Source organism: Onthophagus taurus, chromosome 2 (genome assembly GCF_036711975.1).
Source record: "Onthophagus taurus isolate NC chromosome 2, IU_Otau_3.0, whole genome shotgun sequence".
Lineage (NCBI taxonomy): Eukaryota > Metazoa > Arthropoda > Insecta > Coleoptera > Scarabaeidae > Onthophagus > Onthophagus taurus.
Genome location: NC_091967.1, coordinates 4,297,713 through 4,312,597, shown reverse-complemented (window position 1 = coordinate 4,312,597; position 14,885 = coordinate 4,297,713). Strand labels below are relative to the sequence as shown.

At 33.6% G+C, this 14,885-nt stretch overlaps 1 protein-coding gene across 1 annotated transcript in view; it reads right to left on the bottom strand.

The window, feature by feature from the left end:
* LOC111421771 (Sex peptide receptor) overlaps positions 1 to 14,885 on the bottom strand; it is a 78,838-nt gene that overhangs the window by 17,367 nt on the left and 46,586 nt on the right. The window contains exon 2 of the mRNA XM_071193929.1: positions 2,399 to 2,869. Within this exon, the coding sequence (XP_071050030.1) occupies positions 2,399 to 2,824 (426 nt within the window). The 5' untranslated portion in view covers positions 2,825 to 2,869. The remainder of the gene's footprint in view (positions 1 to 2,398; positions 2,870 to 14,885) is intronic.

Genomic DNA, 14,885 nt, shown 5'->3' with positions numbered 1-14,885 from the left:
TATAAAATTTACTTTATTTTGTAATATGTAACACTCTAACATGTTAAACTTTTCGTAATTTTCTTAATCCATCTTAAAAAACAGGATTTTTAATTTGACACTTTAGAAAATTTTTGAATACAAACAAATTGCTGTTTATTTGAAATAAAAAAAAATTAATGAGCGCCATCTATCAAGAATTTATTGAGTCATTTAATAATAATATTAAATATTAATAAAAAATGTGAAATAATGCAATCTATTCCAACTTTTGTGTAAAACAAATATAAATTAAATAGTTCAACAAATGTATTTGTTTCATATATCAGAAATATGTTTTCTTAATTTTTAGTTATAATTTACAGGAAACTGTAAATTTAATTTCTTTGACGACACTTTATTTTTAACTTTATTCTAAAACAATAAGAAATAGACCTGTCAAACCCTATATTTTTGTAATCAGAAAAAAATAACGAATTTAATAAGCGAATAACCAATATCTTAGTTATAATACTCCACCTATAATAATAACCAAGATAATTGCACTTGCTGGGTTGAAAAGTTGAAATGATATTAATTGTAGCGCCTCGGTAACAAGCGATAGTTGATCCGGATTTGATTCCCGGCCATCGCATTCTATTTTAATGAAAACGTTTGCAAATGTTTTTTTTTGCTGCATTAAAATTAGCAATAATTAACTGATCGAATTCGCTTAATAAATTCGTTATTGTTTTTTGATTATAAATATATGAGGTTAGATAGGTCTACTTTTAATTGTTTTAGAATAAAGCTAAAAATAAACTTTTTTTAGTGTCATCAAAAAAAATTAAATTTACAGTTTCCTGTAAATTATGGTACTATAACTAAAAATTATTTTACTAAAAATTTATGTAAAATTTACTTTATTTTGTAATATGTAACACTCTAACATGTTAAACTTTTCGTAATTTTCTTAATCCATCTTAAAAAACAGGATTTTTAATTTGACACTTCAGAAAATTTTTGAATACAAACAAATGTTGCTGTTTATTTGAAATAAAAAAAAATTAATGAGCGCCATCTATCAAGAATTTATTGAGTCATTTAATAATAATATTAAATATTAATAAAAAATGTGATCTATTCCAACTTTTGTGTAAAACAAATATAAATTAAATAGTTCAACAAATGTATTTGTTTCATATATCAGAAATATGTTTTCTTAATTTTTAGTTATAGTTTACAGGAAACTGTAAATTTAATTTCTTTGACGACATTAAAAAAAAAGGTTTATTTTTAAGTTTATTCTAAAACAATAAGAAATAGACCTGTCACACCCTATATTTTTGTAATCAGAAAAAAATAACGAATTTAATAAGCGAATAATCAATGTCTTAGTTATAATACTCCACCTATAATAATAACCAAGTTTTACGATATTTTCAATTTTGGCCTCTAGGGGAAAAACAAAAGACGATAGCGCTTTGAGGTTTTCGGCATTAGCAGTTTCTCGAAAAACGAGATCATGACATGTAAGCTACTTTTTTTCTAACTCTTATAGTTTCCGAGTTAGCCTATTCGGACATCAAATTTGAACCACCTGTTACAGGTGGTACAGTACACATATTCTTACCATGTCAAGAAGGGGGTAAAATAATCAAGTTGAAATGATATTAATTGTAGCGCCTCGGTAACAAGCGATAGTTGATCCGGATTTGATTCCCGGCCATCGCATTCTATTTTAATGAAAACGTTTGCAAATGTTTTTTTTCGCTGCATTAAAATTAGCAATAATTAACTGATCGAATTTCCCGATTTATTCCGAATTCAAAATGAACTAAACAACAAATTCAGTTCACAATTACGAACGTTCATCGTTTCATTCGTATTTTATTCTATTTTTATTCAATCCGTTCATTCCAACGCCATTATTTTCCATTTTGCAACTCACAATATTGCGTTAATTTTATCGATTTGGTTGCAATTGCTGAAACTATATGAAATTCACAAATGTTGAATTAAAGTTAAACGTGGTTGTGCTACTTTTATAGTAAATTCAAGGAGATTCTCTGTATTTAATTAAAATTGAATTTTGATATCAAAATGGAATCCGAATCATAAAATTTGCATTCTCTTAATCTAGCAATAAGATTAAATATCTATATTATGTGGATGCAATTAAAAAGTGAATATATTTTAAATTATAGCCAACTATTTAATAAACGTTGTCGACCTAAATACTACTCGTTTTACATTCAATTTCAAATGCCTTTATAACCTTATCTTAAAATTATTTCATATGCGTGACTTTTTATATTACGAATAATTAATGAAGTTTGCGGAGTTTTATCATCGTAATTCCTTCTTTGTTGTTATTTCACGAACAATAAAATTACATAACAAATAAAATTTTCTATTTTACATAACAAAATTTACTTACCTCGTGCATTACGAACCAAGAATAACAAGCTCCAATCGGCCATAAAGGTTTCGAATGATTCCCTAACGTATACATGTATATCAGCCAAGGAGCCGGAAATAGAAGCGTACACATGTCGCATATAGCCATAGCCATTAAAACGACATTCGTGGGCGACTTCATATGCTTCTTACTCAATACGATGACGATCAACGTGTTCGCTACGATCGTTATGATAAGTAAAAAAGGCATTATATAACCATACATCGGGATCGCATATGCTAATGGCAATTCAGCAGTTACATTAACGTATGGATAAGAATTATTCGTAACGTTCGATGCGTCAAAGATCGTTGTTGTCGACGGACTAATCGTTGTCGTCAAATTTATTTGATCTTGATCCGTCGAGTAATAACTCGATTGTAGTGATAACGACGTCGTGTTCATGATGATTTAGGTACATTAAACCTTCTATTGTAGGCTTGTATTTACCTGAAACAAATAAATAAAATGTTAAATAAGATCACTAAAGAACTTTGAAAAGCGATAACTTTTGATTGGGGTGCTTTAAAGTTTCCATTTCAACGGAGGAGAAGTCGATTTGTCTAGGTATAAGAATGCAATTCTGGAGAGTGAAAAACAATAGATCACTTTGCTTTTAGATAGCCAATTTATCATGGAATACGAACACTATTAATCTAAAGTTGAATTTTCCAACGATTGACAGTTGTTAACTAATGAATAATTTAAAATATGTGTGGTAAAAAAGGTCGTTAACGAAATATTAAATAACGTGGATAATGCGTAATTAAGTTAGTTGGCTACTAAAACTGTCAAAATGATATGTTGGCGTAGCATTAGTGGTGGTGATATCATTTATTTTCTTTTTTGCAACTTCCCAGACCTGTAGTCGAGAATCCGCCCGTAAATATATTACTTCCACGCCCCACAAGCAATTTAGGTACAATTTTTTTTGTGGCTGTGGCATAAACATTTTTTATATATTATCAAAAATTTCTACATAAATTCCTTTTTTTGCATATTTCAACTTCGCGTTACTACCTCTAAAACAAACCAAATACAACAAGTTTAAGGGTAGGCACACACGGTCGATTATTCATCGACGAAACTGTTTAGTTGGATTTGTTTGAAATCGCGATGCATTATCAATTTATAACCGACTAAACTGTTTAGTTGTTCATAAATCGTGTTGTATGCACACACATATCGATTTCTAAACAACTTGTATTTATATTGTATTGAATATTGAATAATACCTGGAAATAATTCAAATTTTTAAAATAATGTAGTTGAATTACTTTAATATACAATGTGGTAATTAATTATCGTACCCGACGTCATCATTGAAAGTATGCAACCATTATCACAATATTGGTATTGCAATACACGATTTGCGTATAATGCGTATTGCACTGAGATATTGGTTGCATACTTGCAATGATGACGTCGGGTACGATAATTAATTAACACACTGTATTTAGTGTAGTATACAGGGTGTCCCGTTAAGCGTACGGAGCGGCTGTATCTCAACAACGGTAAGGCCTAGAGGTTTGGGAAAAAAATCTTTATAAGCAAAGTGGGCAAGAGAAATAGCTGGAAATTATTTTGAAGTTCGTAATTCGACCGCTAGGGGGCGTAACTGCCATAGAGAAACATAAAATTCCCGCTATCTCAAAAAGTTAGACGATGAGCTATAACTTTGACAACATCATTTAGTAGCTTGGATAATATCGCATCGCTTTTGTTTTGCAACATTTTTCATATCTGTCATAATAAGGGAGGGGGAGGCCAATGCGTTTTCAAATGTTTACATTTTAATATCTCCTGGACCATTCAACCGATTTGAATATTTTTAGTCTTGTTTGAAAGAGCATTTCATGCTCTTTTAAAAGATATTTTCAGTAAGACCGCTTGGTTTAAAACAAATAAGCTAGAGGGCGTTATCTGCAGCGGTTACATATTTTTGTGATTTTTGAAAAAAAGTTAAATGGAACGGTACTATTTACTTCACGGACCGTTAATCACCATAAAATTTGCTAAATATTAGTGAAAAGCGCATCTCGATATCTCCATCCATTCTCGAATTATAAAAGAAAATGTTAAAAATTCGTATATCTTAATCGGATCAAGTTACCTTAAGAAACAAATAAGAGAGAACAATAATTTTATTATCTAGAACATTCTAGAACACTTTATCCAAGCTTAGAACTGCTTCAAAACTACTTTTGAGGCGTGTTGAAAAGCCAACGGATCAATGAGACATCAACAATGATAATAAAACAAAATAAACCAAAACACTTAGAATAACTTAAATTTTTGGCAAAAATAACTCACTAATGTGCTAAATGCCTTTCATAAACCTCGATGCATTTATTTAATCTAGTTTCGACGAAAAAAAAAGCGCTGCTTAAGTCTCGGCCCTAGATACGTTTCTACTGGTATTTAGTGTTTTGTCATATTTTCCCTGGTTATTGGTTTTTCTTGAAAAGTCAGGTCGTTTAGTCTACCCAATAGATAAAGGGGTGAAAGCAATGTGGGTTTTTCTCGAACCAGGAATGCATATTATGCAAGTTTACATCAGCTTGTGGACAGATGCTTCATGCATCCATAGCATTTGTGATAAAAGGTTTGGATTTGCCCAAATCATATTTAAAAGTCAATGGTAATAGTTCAGTCTGTTATCATAATCGGTATCTGTTAAGGCCTGATGTAAAACAACGTGGTGGAGATATTATTCTCTTGAGAACTCTTGTGGACAATTGTTTTCGGAGTTCCCAGATTATGTGGGATCACATTGCGCACCAATGTGATTTACGAATTCATAGAGATGTCTGAATGGGCTACACGTTGCCAGTTTTCCGTAATCGCTAAGTCAATCTTAAAAACACTTCTAGAGAAAAATGTCTTTCTTTGTCGTAATTGCATTGCACATTTTTGCCATGCAGTTGCATCGCATTCGAAACATTGAAAATAAATCATCATATGCTCTATCATACGCTTCTGCGTTAGTAAATGACATGTTTACAGTTACCATGGTAATGTGATTTGCTTTTCTCGATGAGGTAACTGAATCCGATTGATGGCACTCGAGTTTTTAACATTTTCTTCTATAACTCGAGAACGGGTGGCGATATCGAGATGCGGTTTTCACTAAAATTTAGCAAATTTTAAGGTGACTAAGGATCTGTGAAGTAAATAGTATCGTTCCATTTAACTTTTCTTCAAAAATGACAAAAATATGTAATCGCTGCAGATAACGTCCTCTAGCTCATTTGTTTTAAAGCAGACGGTCTTACTGAAAATATCTTTAAAAAGAGCATAAAATGCTCTTTCAAACAACACCGAAAACATTCAAATCGGTTGAATGGTCTAGGAGATATTAAAATGTAAACATATGAAAACGCATTGGCCTCCCCCTCCCTTATTATGACAGATATGAGAAATATCGCAAAACAAAAGCGATGCGGTATTATCCAAGCTATTAAATGATGTTGTCAAAGTTATAGCTCATCGTCTAAGTTTCTGAGATAGCGGCAACTTTATGTTTCTCAATGGTAGTTACGCCCCCTAGCGGTCGAATTACGAACTTCAAAATAATTTCCAACTATTTCTCTTGGTCACTTTGCTTATAAGGATTTTTTTCCCAAACCTCTTGGCCTTACCGTTCTAGAGATACAGTCGCTCAGTACGCTTAACGGGACACCCTGTATATTATCAAAAATTTCTACATAAATTAATTTTTTTGCATATTGCAACTTCGCCAAATACAACAAAATACCAAATACAACAAGTTTAAGGGTAGGCATACACGGTCGATTATTCATCGACGAAACTGTTTAGTTGGATTTGTTTGAAATCGCGATGCATTATCAATTTATAACCGACTAAACTGTATATTGTATTGAATATTGAATAATACCTGGAAATAATTCAAATTTTTAAAATAATGTAGTTGAATTACTTTAATATACAATGTGGTAATTAATTATCGTACCCGACGTCATCATTGAAAGTATGCAACCATTATCACAATATTGGTATTGCAATACACGATTTGCGTATAATGCGTATTGCACTGTGATATTGGTTGCATACTTGCAATGATGACGTCGGGTACGATAATTAATTAACACACTGTATTTAGTGTAGTATATAATTAACTGCGGTAGCAAAACGGAAAATAATTTAACTTAATTTTTGATATAAATTCACTTATCATAAAATAATTGAGAGAAACTAAAGTAGTAATCGATTTATGTTATACTAGAGAAGACAGCTCAACTCTCACTAAAGTTGCGCGCGCAACCTAAATTCCTAAAAACCTCAACTAAACTATCGACTGTGTGTGAGCTTCAATATGAAGCTGTGGCATTATTGCAGTTGTACGATAGTTGCACAACTTTTTAATCATAAGTGTACATCGACTTCTTTTGATTAAAAAATCGAGTTGATCTGCAGTCGTGTTGTGTGCGCACCTACATTAAACTTAATACATTTATGTCCATCGACTAAACTATCGGCCGACTAAAAATCGACCGTGTGTGCCTACCCTAATGATAACGAGATAAATCCGGAACTATTATAACTTGTATGCATCGTCAAAGATCAACTAATTAAAGTTTTTTGTGAAACTCTCTGTTCTTCGGATACGATGTTATGCAAATGTCCGCTAACCGTATGGTTCTACCGGATATCTTTGGCCGCCAAACCTGAAATTTAATTAGTACGCTTCCTGGTTAGTTGTTCAAGCCTTAATTGGCTTAGAGGATTTTCTACAACTTTTAAAGGGGTCTTTGTTGAAGCTCCAAATTTAAATACTTAACAGATTTACATTTAAATACTTATTAATACTGTTATAAACGAATTATATGAAAAAATTGTGTTTGTTATTTGAGAGTATATCCTTTAAAATCCGTGCCAAAAGTTTTCTATTTAAAGATCGATATCTTCACAACCCATGAGTTTGATGAAAAAAATAGTAGGAAAGTTTGTTTTATTATTATCTACCTAGAGTTGATCTCTTCCAACTTTGCACCCCCATCCATGTCTCCCCCTCTACAGCATCTTCCCACTTTTTACTTGCTTTTCCTGCATTCGGCTATTTATCATTTTTTTTTTAATCGAACAGTTGTAAAGATATCGATCTTTAAATGTGGAGGTCTTGAGTTTTCGCACCGGTTGCAGTCCTTCATTATAAGCTTTACCGTTTCTATATGTATGACACTCCAAGTTCGAGCATTCAAGTTCTAAGAGTCCTACACGGATTTCAAGATGTCAAACAACTTTATTCGCCCCAACACAGGATTTACCAACCTCTAACTCGGTTAAAAGTAAGGGAGAAGACGAAAACTATGAAAATACCAGGATCGGGATGAATTCATAGAAGATATTTTGAAAATATTTAATTTAATTAATAAAACCTGTTTACATCCACCAAACAATTTGCACTAAGAGAAATTGGTAGTGAATAAACAGGCTTCACAGCAAAATTAATTAAGGTCGACGTTAATTAAAAGCTTGATAAGTGGTTATTATTATAATATAAATAATTATTTGATGTAACTATCGCATCAATTATATATTGGAATCCATGTTGCAAGTTAAATATGTAATAAATAATAAAATAACTTCTACTTGCTTTATTTAAATATACAGTCGTACATGTTTCAGGAAATTATTCCATTTAAAATCAAATAACTAGAATTAAAAATGAAAAGTGAACTCTGAACATATTAAAAAAGGACTCACCGTCAGGAACCGTAAGTTCCCCAAATGAGTTAGACATATTCCCCAAATTTCATTTTCCTAGCGTTTATGTTTTTTGAGAAAAAAAAATTAAACCAAAATTTTCCGCCATTTTTGGAGGGGTGTAGCTCCTTAGGGGAGCCGAAGTCGCCCATGGTTCATATATCCCCTTTCATAAGTACCCTTAAAATTCACTAAAGAATCACCCCTTGAAATTTGTTGCAGTCATTCAGATACACCCTGTATATACTATTGCAATTGCAACACTCAATAGAATAAACCCCACTATCTTTCATTTGATTATTTTCTTTTATATGATGATTGGAAAGTAAATTATATAAAGTGTTATTATTTGAATATGCTAATGAAATATTATATTTCTTAAATAAGAAATTGCTTTCTGCGGAAATAGAGTTATAAGAAATAGATTTGTAAATTGAAGTATTTATTGTTTTAATGTATAATGGATCTTTCTGTTGTTGAATTCTAATTATAAGTTTATCAATAATTTTTTTTGGGAAACCATTATTTTTCGCTAAATTATATATATGTATAATTAAATTCCATATTTCTATTTTCAACAGATAAAGGGTAATCAATACATCTATTAATAAGGAATCTGAAATTTGCCAATTTATGATTTAATGGATGAGCAGAATTAAAAGGTATAGTAGATGGAACCATTGTAGGTTTTCTAAAAATGTTATAAGTTATATTTTCATCTGTCCGAGTGATTTTTAGATCTAAAAAATTTATACTTTTTTCTATTTCCATCTCATAAGTAAAATTAAGTTTAGGATGAATATTATTAAGAAACTCACTAAATTTAATAATCGAATTTTCATCACCTTCCCAAACACAAAAGACATCGTCTACATACCGTAACCAATTTGAAATGTTATGTCTAAAAGAATTACCCTCGAAATAACGGATAAATCGCAGAAAGGATCCCAATTTGTTCAGGATTTCGGTGGAATCATAGAATTATTGAGATACAAAGTGGATTTCCAAAGTATGCAATTAGATGAACTGGACAATGGCTACGATTTTCACTTAGACGATTACTAAGAAGCATTTAATAGCAAAAAAAATTTTAAAATAAACACAGGTAACTCTCTCCAGATTTAATATATCTCATATTTTATTTTTATAATTACAACAAATTTAATTTTTGAATAATTCTATAAAATTGTATGAAAATATAAATTGAATTTATAACATGAATGATCTGTTACTTCAGCTCTTCACATGGTTAGTAAAAAAGATTCTACAACCTGTCGTCCTAGTGGAAACTATAGAGTCTATAGTATAGACAATTGAATGTTCTTGCGATACCAAATAGATATTCCTTAGCAAACATTCAAGATTTTAACTTGCAAATTCATCATCAAATCCCAGTTGCAGAAGAAGATATTTATAAAACTGCAATTACGAAATGCTGCTCAAACATTCCAAAGGTTCATCAACGAAGTGACTAAAGGTTTGAACTTTATTTTCGTTTATCTGGATGATAATATTAGTTGCGAGCAAGGATGAAGATGAATATTTAGATCATCTTAAGCAACTATTTAATCGATTAGACCAATATGGTATTAGTCTTAACCTCTCAAAATGTGAGTTTGGAGTTTCACAATTAAATTTTTTAGGTCACACTGTCTCTTTAAAAGGAATTCTTCCTTCAAATGAAAGAATATCGCTTATCAATGATTTCCCAATTCTAAAAACTTTAAAACATAAAGTTTTATCATAGGTTCGTTCCAAATTTTTCTCAACTACTAGATCCTCTTCATTCTCTATCAACATCACTTCAAAATCTTAAAATATTTCTTCCTGGCCAAATGAATGTGAAGAAAGTTTTCAAAAGGCAAAATCTTCATTAGCTAAAGCTACAATTTTAGCTCACCCTAACCCGTCTGCCAAATTGATTCTTACCATCCATTATTCCAATTATGCCATTGGAGCAACGTTAGAACAATCGAACAACAACATTTCACAACCAATTGCATTTTTCTCAAAAAAACTTTCCCCCAACCAATTAAAATATTCAACTTATGATCGTGAACTTCAAACTTTGCAACAAGCTCAGTCTACAGATCAACAACTCCAAGAATTACTTAAAACTCAAAATTGTAATCCTGATTCTAAATTTCGTCTAAAACAAGAAACAATTCCATTTTCTAATATTCCAATTTGGTGTGATATTTCTTCACCTTCCTATCAACGTATTTATATTCCAGATAAATTACGTCATTCGATTTTTACTGATTTACATAGTATTTCTCATCCAGGTATAAGAGCTTCTAAAAAATTAATCAATACAAGATATTTTTGGCCCACTCTTTGGACAAAAGCATGTGCTAAATGTCAAATTTCAAAAATCCAAAGACATGCAGAATCTCCAATTATGAAGATTGATATTTCTAAAGGCCGTTTTGAACATATTCACATTGATATTGTAGGTCCTTCTGGTGGTTGTTCTTACATTTTAACAATAATTGAAAGATTTACTAGATGGACAGAAGCTTTTCCTCTTTCATCAATTACTGCATCACGTATTGCTAAAACACTTTATGTTCACTACTTATCACGTTTTGGAATTGATGTGATAATTACATCAAGTAAGTATTTATATTATAATAATATTATTTCTTTTTTGGTGTTTTTTCAGCGAGAAAAAATAACTAGATTAATTTGTATGTTTAGACTGGTTTCGACTTGATAATAATATTTTGTTTATTTATTTTTCGTTTTTTTATGGCAACCAGAAAATATATCGTCATAATTATGATTACTAAATATTAAAATAACACAACGTGTTTAAAATAAAAAATTCCTGCTTTACTTGTACATTTCTGATAGACGGAAGTGGTAACATTAACGGTAATTGAGTCGTATTCTCTAATGGATTCTCGACAAGAGGGAGTTTTACTTCGAGAGTAACATTTGAACGGTTCAGTACATTCGAGTAATTTTGCTTCCGTGGAAAATTTGTAAACCCCATAAAAAATTAAAAACATATTCTCGTTATAAAATAGCTCTTAAAAGCTGAAATAAAAAGAATCAAATCTAACCAGAGTAAAACTCTTTAAAGTCGTATACAAGGTAACGTCGAAAAGTTTCGTTAACACCGAATACAACTTTGGCTGATATTACTTTTATTAGAAAAAGTAAAGAAGCGAAATACAAGAAGGAATTGATTTAGTTTCGTAGTAATCCGTAACTTTCGAGTTAACTTGGAATTGTACGAAATAAAACGAACCGTGAGATCAGAGGAAAAGTTTTTAAAAGAGGTATGGGGGTTATTTCTATCTTGTTACAAACTGGAACAGTCCTCGCGACAAATGCTACACTAACTTTATAGGAGATAAGCATAGAAAGCTTTTAAACATCAAGATTTCTGTCGAAACAATTATAATAAATGTTTTTATTTAATTAAATTTATTTCTATAATAATAAGCATTTTATTGTTTTTAATATTTACAATTTTTATTTCCTTAATAAACTGACCGACAAAAAAAACCGGCCACTATAAATTTGCCACAACTTCAAAGCTGGCTTTCTCGCGAACCGCGCATTCGATTTTGATGATTCTTTTTTTGATGGAAAGGTTGATTCTTCTATAATAATCCTGCGATAGAAATTTTCGTTCAGATTTTAATTTGAGCATATACGGGGTGAGAAAAATGAGAAAAGCTTTTATTCTCGAAATTTGTAACACCCTGTGGGGTGCAGCTGCTACAGCAGAGGGCATTACCTGGAATCAAACAGTAGCCCAATCTTTTCTGAGCATTTTCTTTTTTTATTTACTCTATTATCTATGTTACTAACGAAGATGCAGCATTTTAAAGCGATCGCCTGTGAAAACAAGATGATTGACAATAGTAGCTGATGACCGTTTTATTGTTCTAAGCAATCGTAGAACGACAGCTGCATAAGCTCAGCATCGTCTTCAAATGGTGCGTGTTGTTGATGTCAGTGAGAGAACCATTCGCTGAAAACTTGCTAGAACTGGTCTGGCTGCAAGAAGGCTGCCAAAGGGCCGAGGCTGCTTCTTAGATATCGACGTGCGCGTCTTCTGTGATGGTGTGGCCGGGAATTTCCAAAGAAGCCAATACAGAATTTTAATCATTGTTAAAAGTGGCGCCTTAAATCACTGACCTTGAAAACTAAAACAGTTTTTCAGAAGCACTTACATTTTCTTAGAATTACAGAATTGCGTACGTCCTTCATTATTGTAAACATCTGTTCTCAGTTCTAATATGCAGTAAAAACAAGGACACATAAACAAGAAAACAAATTTAATTTAATGTAATAATTAATAATAACACGAAAATTAATAACGTGTGTGCCCCCCACGAGCCAAAATAACGTCATGTAGTCGACGCGGCATCGAACTGATTAGGTTTGTAATTGATTCCTGAGGAATTGCGGTAAACTCTTCTTCAAGAGCAATTCGTAACTCCTGAAGGTTGTCCGGTAGAACAGGACGACGACGAATGCGTCTCTGAAGTTGATCCCAAAGATGTTCGATAGGGTTAAGGTCCGGGCTGCACGCTGGCCACTCCATCCGTTCAATACCCACCTCATCCAGATATTCGCTAACCACACGTGCTACGTGCGGTCGCGCATTGTCATGCATTAGCATGAATCCGTCACCAATAAAATGGAAATAGGGCACGACAGCTTCTTGCAGAATATCTTGGATATAACGGTGGGCATTTAGCGTGCCATTTTCAACAAAGATGAGCGCTGTATGCGCTTCCATCGAAATACCCGCCCATACCATGACCGAACCTCTATGGAAAGGTACTCTTTCCGAAATTGTGCAGGTCGCAAACCTTTCATTACGACGTCTCCACACTCGTTCTCGACCATCAGGAGACCGGAGACATAATCGGGACTCATCAGTGAAGAGCACTACAAATGGAACAATGGGGTAAATTGTTCCATTTTCCAATTCGTATGTAGGCGCCCAAATTGAAGACGTGCTCGCCGATATCTCTGGAGCAGCCGCTGTCTTTTGGCAGGTCTTCTTGCAGTTAGATCACTTTCAGCAAGTCTTCGACGAATGGTTCTTTCACTTACGTCAATCCCACGCACCATTTGAAGACGATGCCGAGTTTCTATAGCAGTCGTTCTACGATTCCTCAGAGTGTTTAGCACAATAAATCGATCATCAACTGCTGTTTTCACTCGTCTTCTACCGGAACCTTGCCGCCTAGTAAAATTTCCTGTTTCCACATATCGGTTCCAGGCATCCTGAACTGTTGTTCGGCGTATACCCAACGTATGGGCAACGTACCGCTGACTTTTGCCATCTTCAATTAAACTAATAATACGCGCAACATCAGTTATTGACAACGGCATCTTTGACAACTGTCAATTTACTATTCGAAACAACTGACATACGCTACTTAGCGCGCCACCTTAGATTTTGTATGCTTGTTTGTCTTGTTTTCACAGGCGTTCGCTTTAACACACTGCATCTTCGTTAGTAACAGAGATAATAGAGTGAATAAAAAAACAAAATGTTCAGAAAAGATTGGGTTACCGTTTGATTACAGTTAACACCCTCTGCTGTAGCATCTGCACTCCACAGGGTATTACAAATTTCGAGAAAAAATGCTTTTCTCATTCTTGCACCCTGTATATGCTCAAATTAATATCCGAATAAAAATTTCTATCGCAGGATTATTACAGAAGAATCAACCTTTCGATCAAAAAAGGAAGCATCAAAATCGAATGAGTGGTTCGCGAGAAACCCAGCTTTGAAATTGTGACAAAATTTTAGTGGCCGGTTTTTTTTGCCGGTCAGTTTACATTGTAATATATATTATTAGTATATTATTTTCACCCTCCACCCTCTTCCCCCATTCCTCCCTGCATAGCCTACACCACCTCTCCTCATCGGCCATCCAGCATCTGTTAGCTCTCTCCTCGTTTCCACAACGGAACCTAGCCATCAACTTCTTCCTTTCCTCATCCCCTTCCAATAACAAGTATCTAGGCAGCCCCCCCCGTTATTATGTCCCTGTACCTTTCGTTATACCTCCCCTCTTTTATTTGTGTCCTTCTTTCCTGTCTCTGCACATCTCGGTCCCTATCTCTCAACTCCCTCCACATCTCCCTACCCACCCTTCGACTACTATTTATCTCAGTTACCGAGTAGCCCGCTCGTCTATAATAGTTGTCTCTGTCTCCTTTCCCATATCTGATCTTTCCCTCTCTAATTTCCCTCCAACACTCCCCCAAGATCCCGCAGATTGGCCTTCCTTCTATTCTTTCTTCATATTTCACTGCTCTCCTGCCCGCCTCCACTCTGACCTTATCCACCTTTACCTCTTCCCTCACTATATACCCGGGTGTTTCTCTCGCCACTCCAAGCACCCATCTCCAGAATCTAGCTTGCACGTCCTCCAGCATTGCCTGCTCTCTCCATCCCCATACCTCTGCTCCATACCTCATCACACTGCTAACCAGGCTTTCAAACATAATCTTCCTCGCTGCCACATTCCTTCCAAAAACTCTCTTCCCCCAACCCCATACTTGTCCCATCACCTTATTCGCCTTTTTTGCCATAGCTATCACATGCGACCCCTCCCTGTTGTCCTCCCTGAACATATACCCCAAGTAAGTATACTGCCTAACCTCCTCGATCTCTTTTGCCTCCCATCTCCAGTTTTCTGTTCTTTTTCTCCCACCCTTACAAAACTTCATCATCCTTGTCTTCCCCTCATTCACT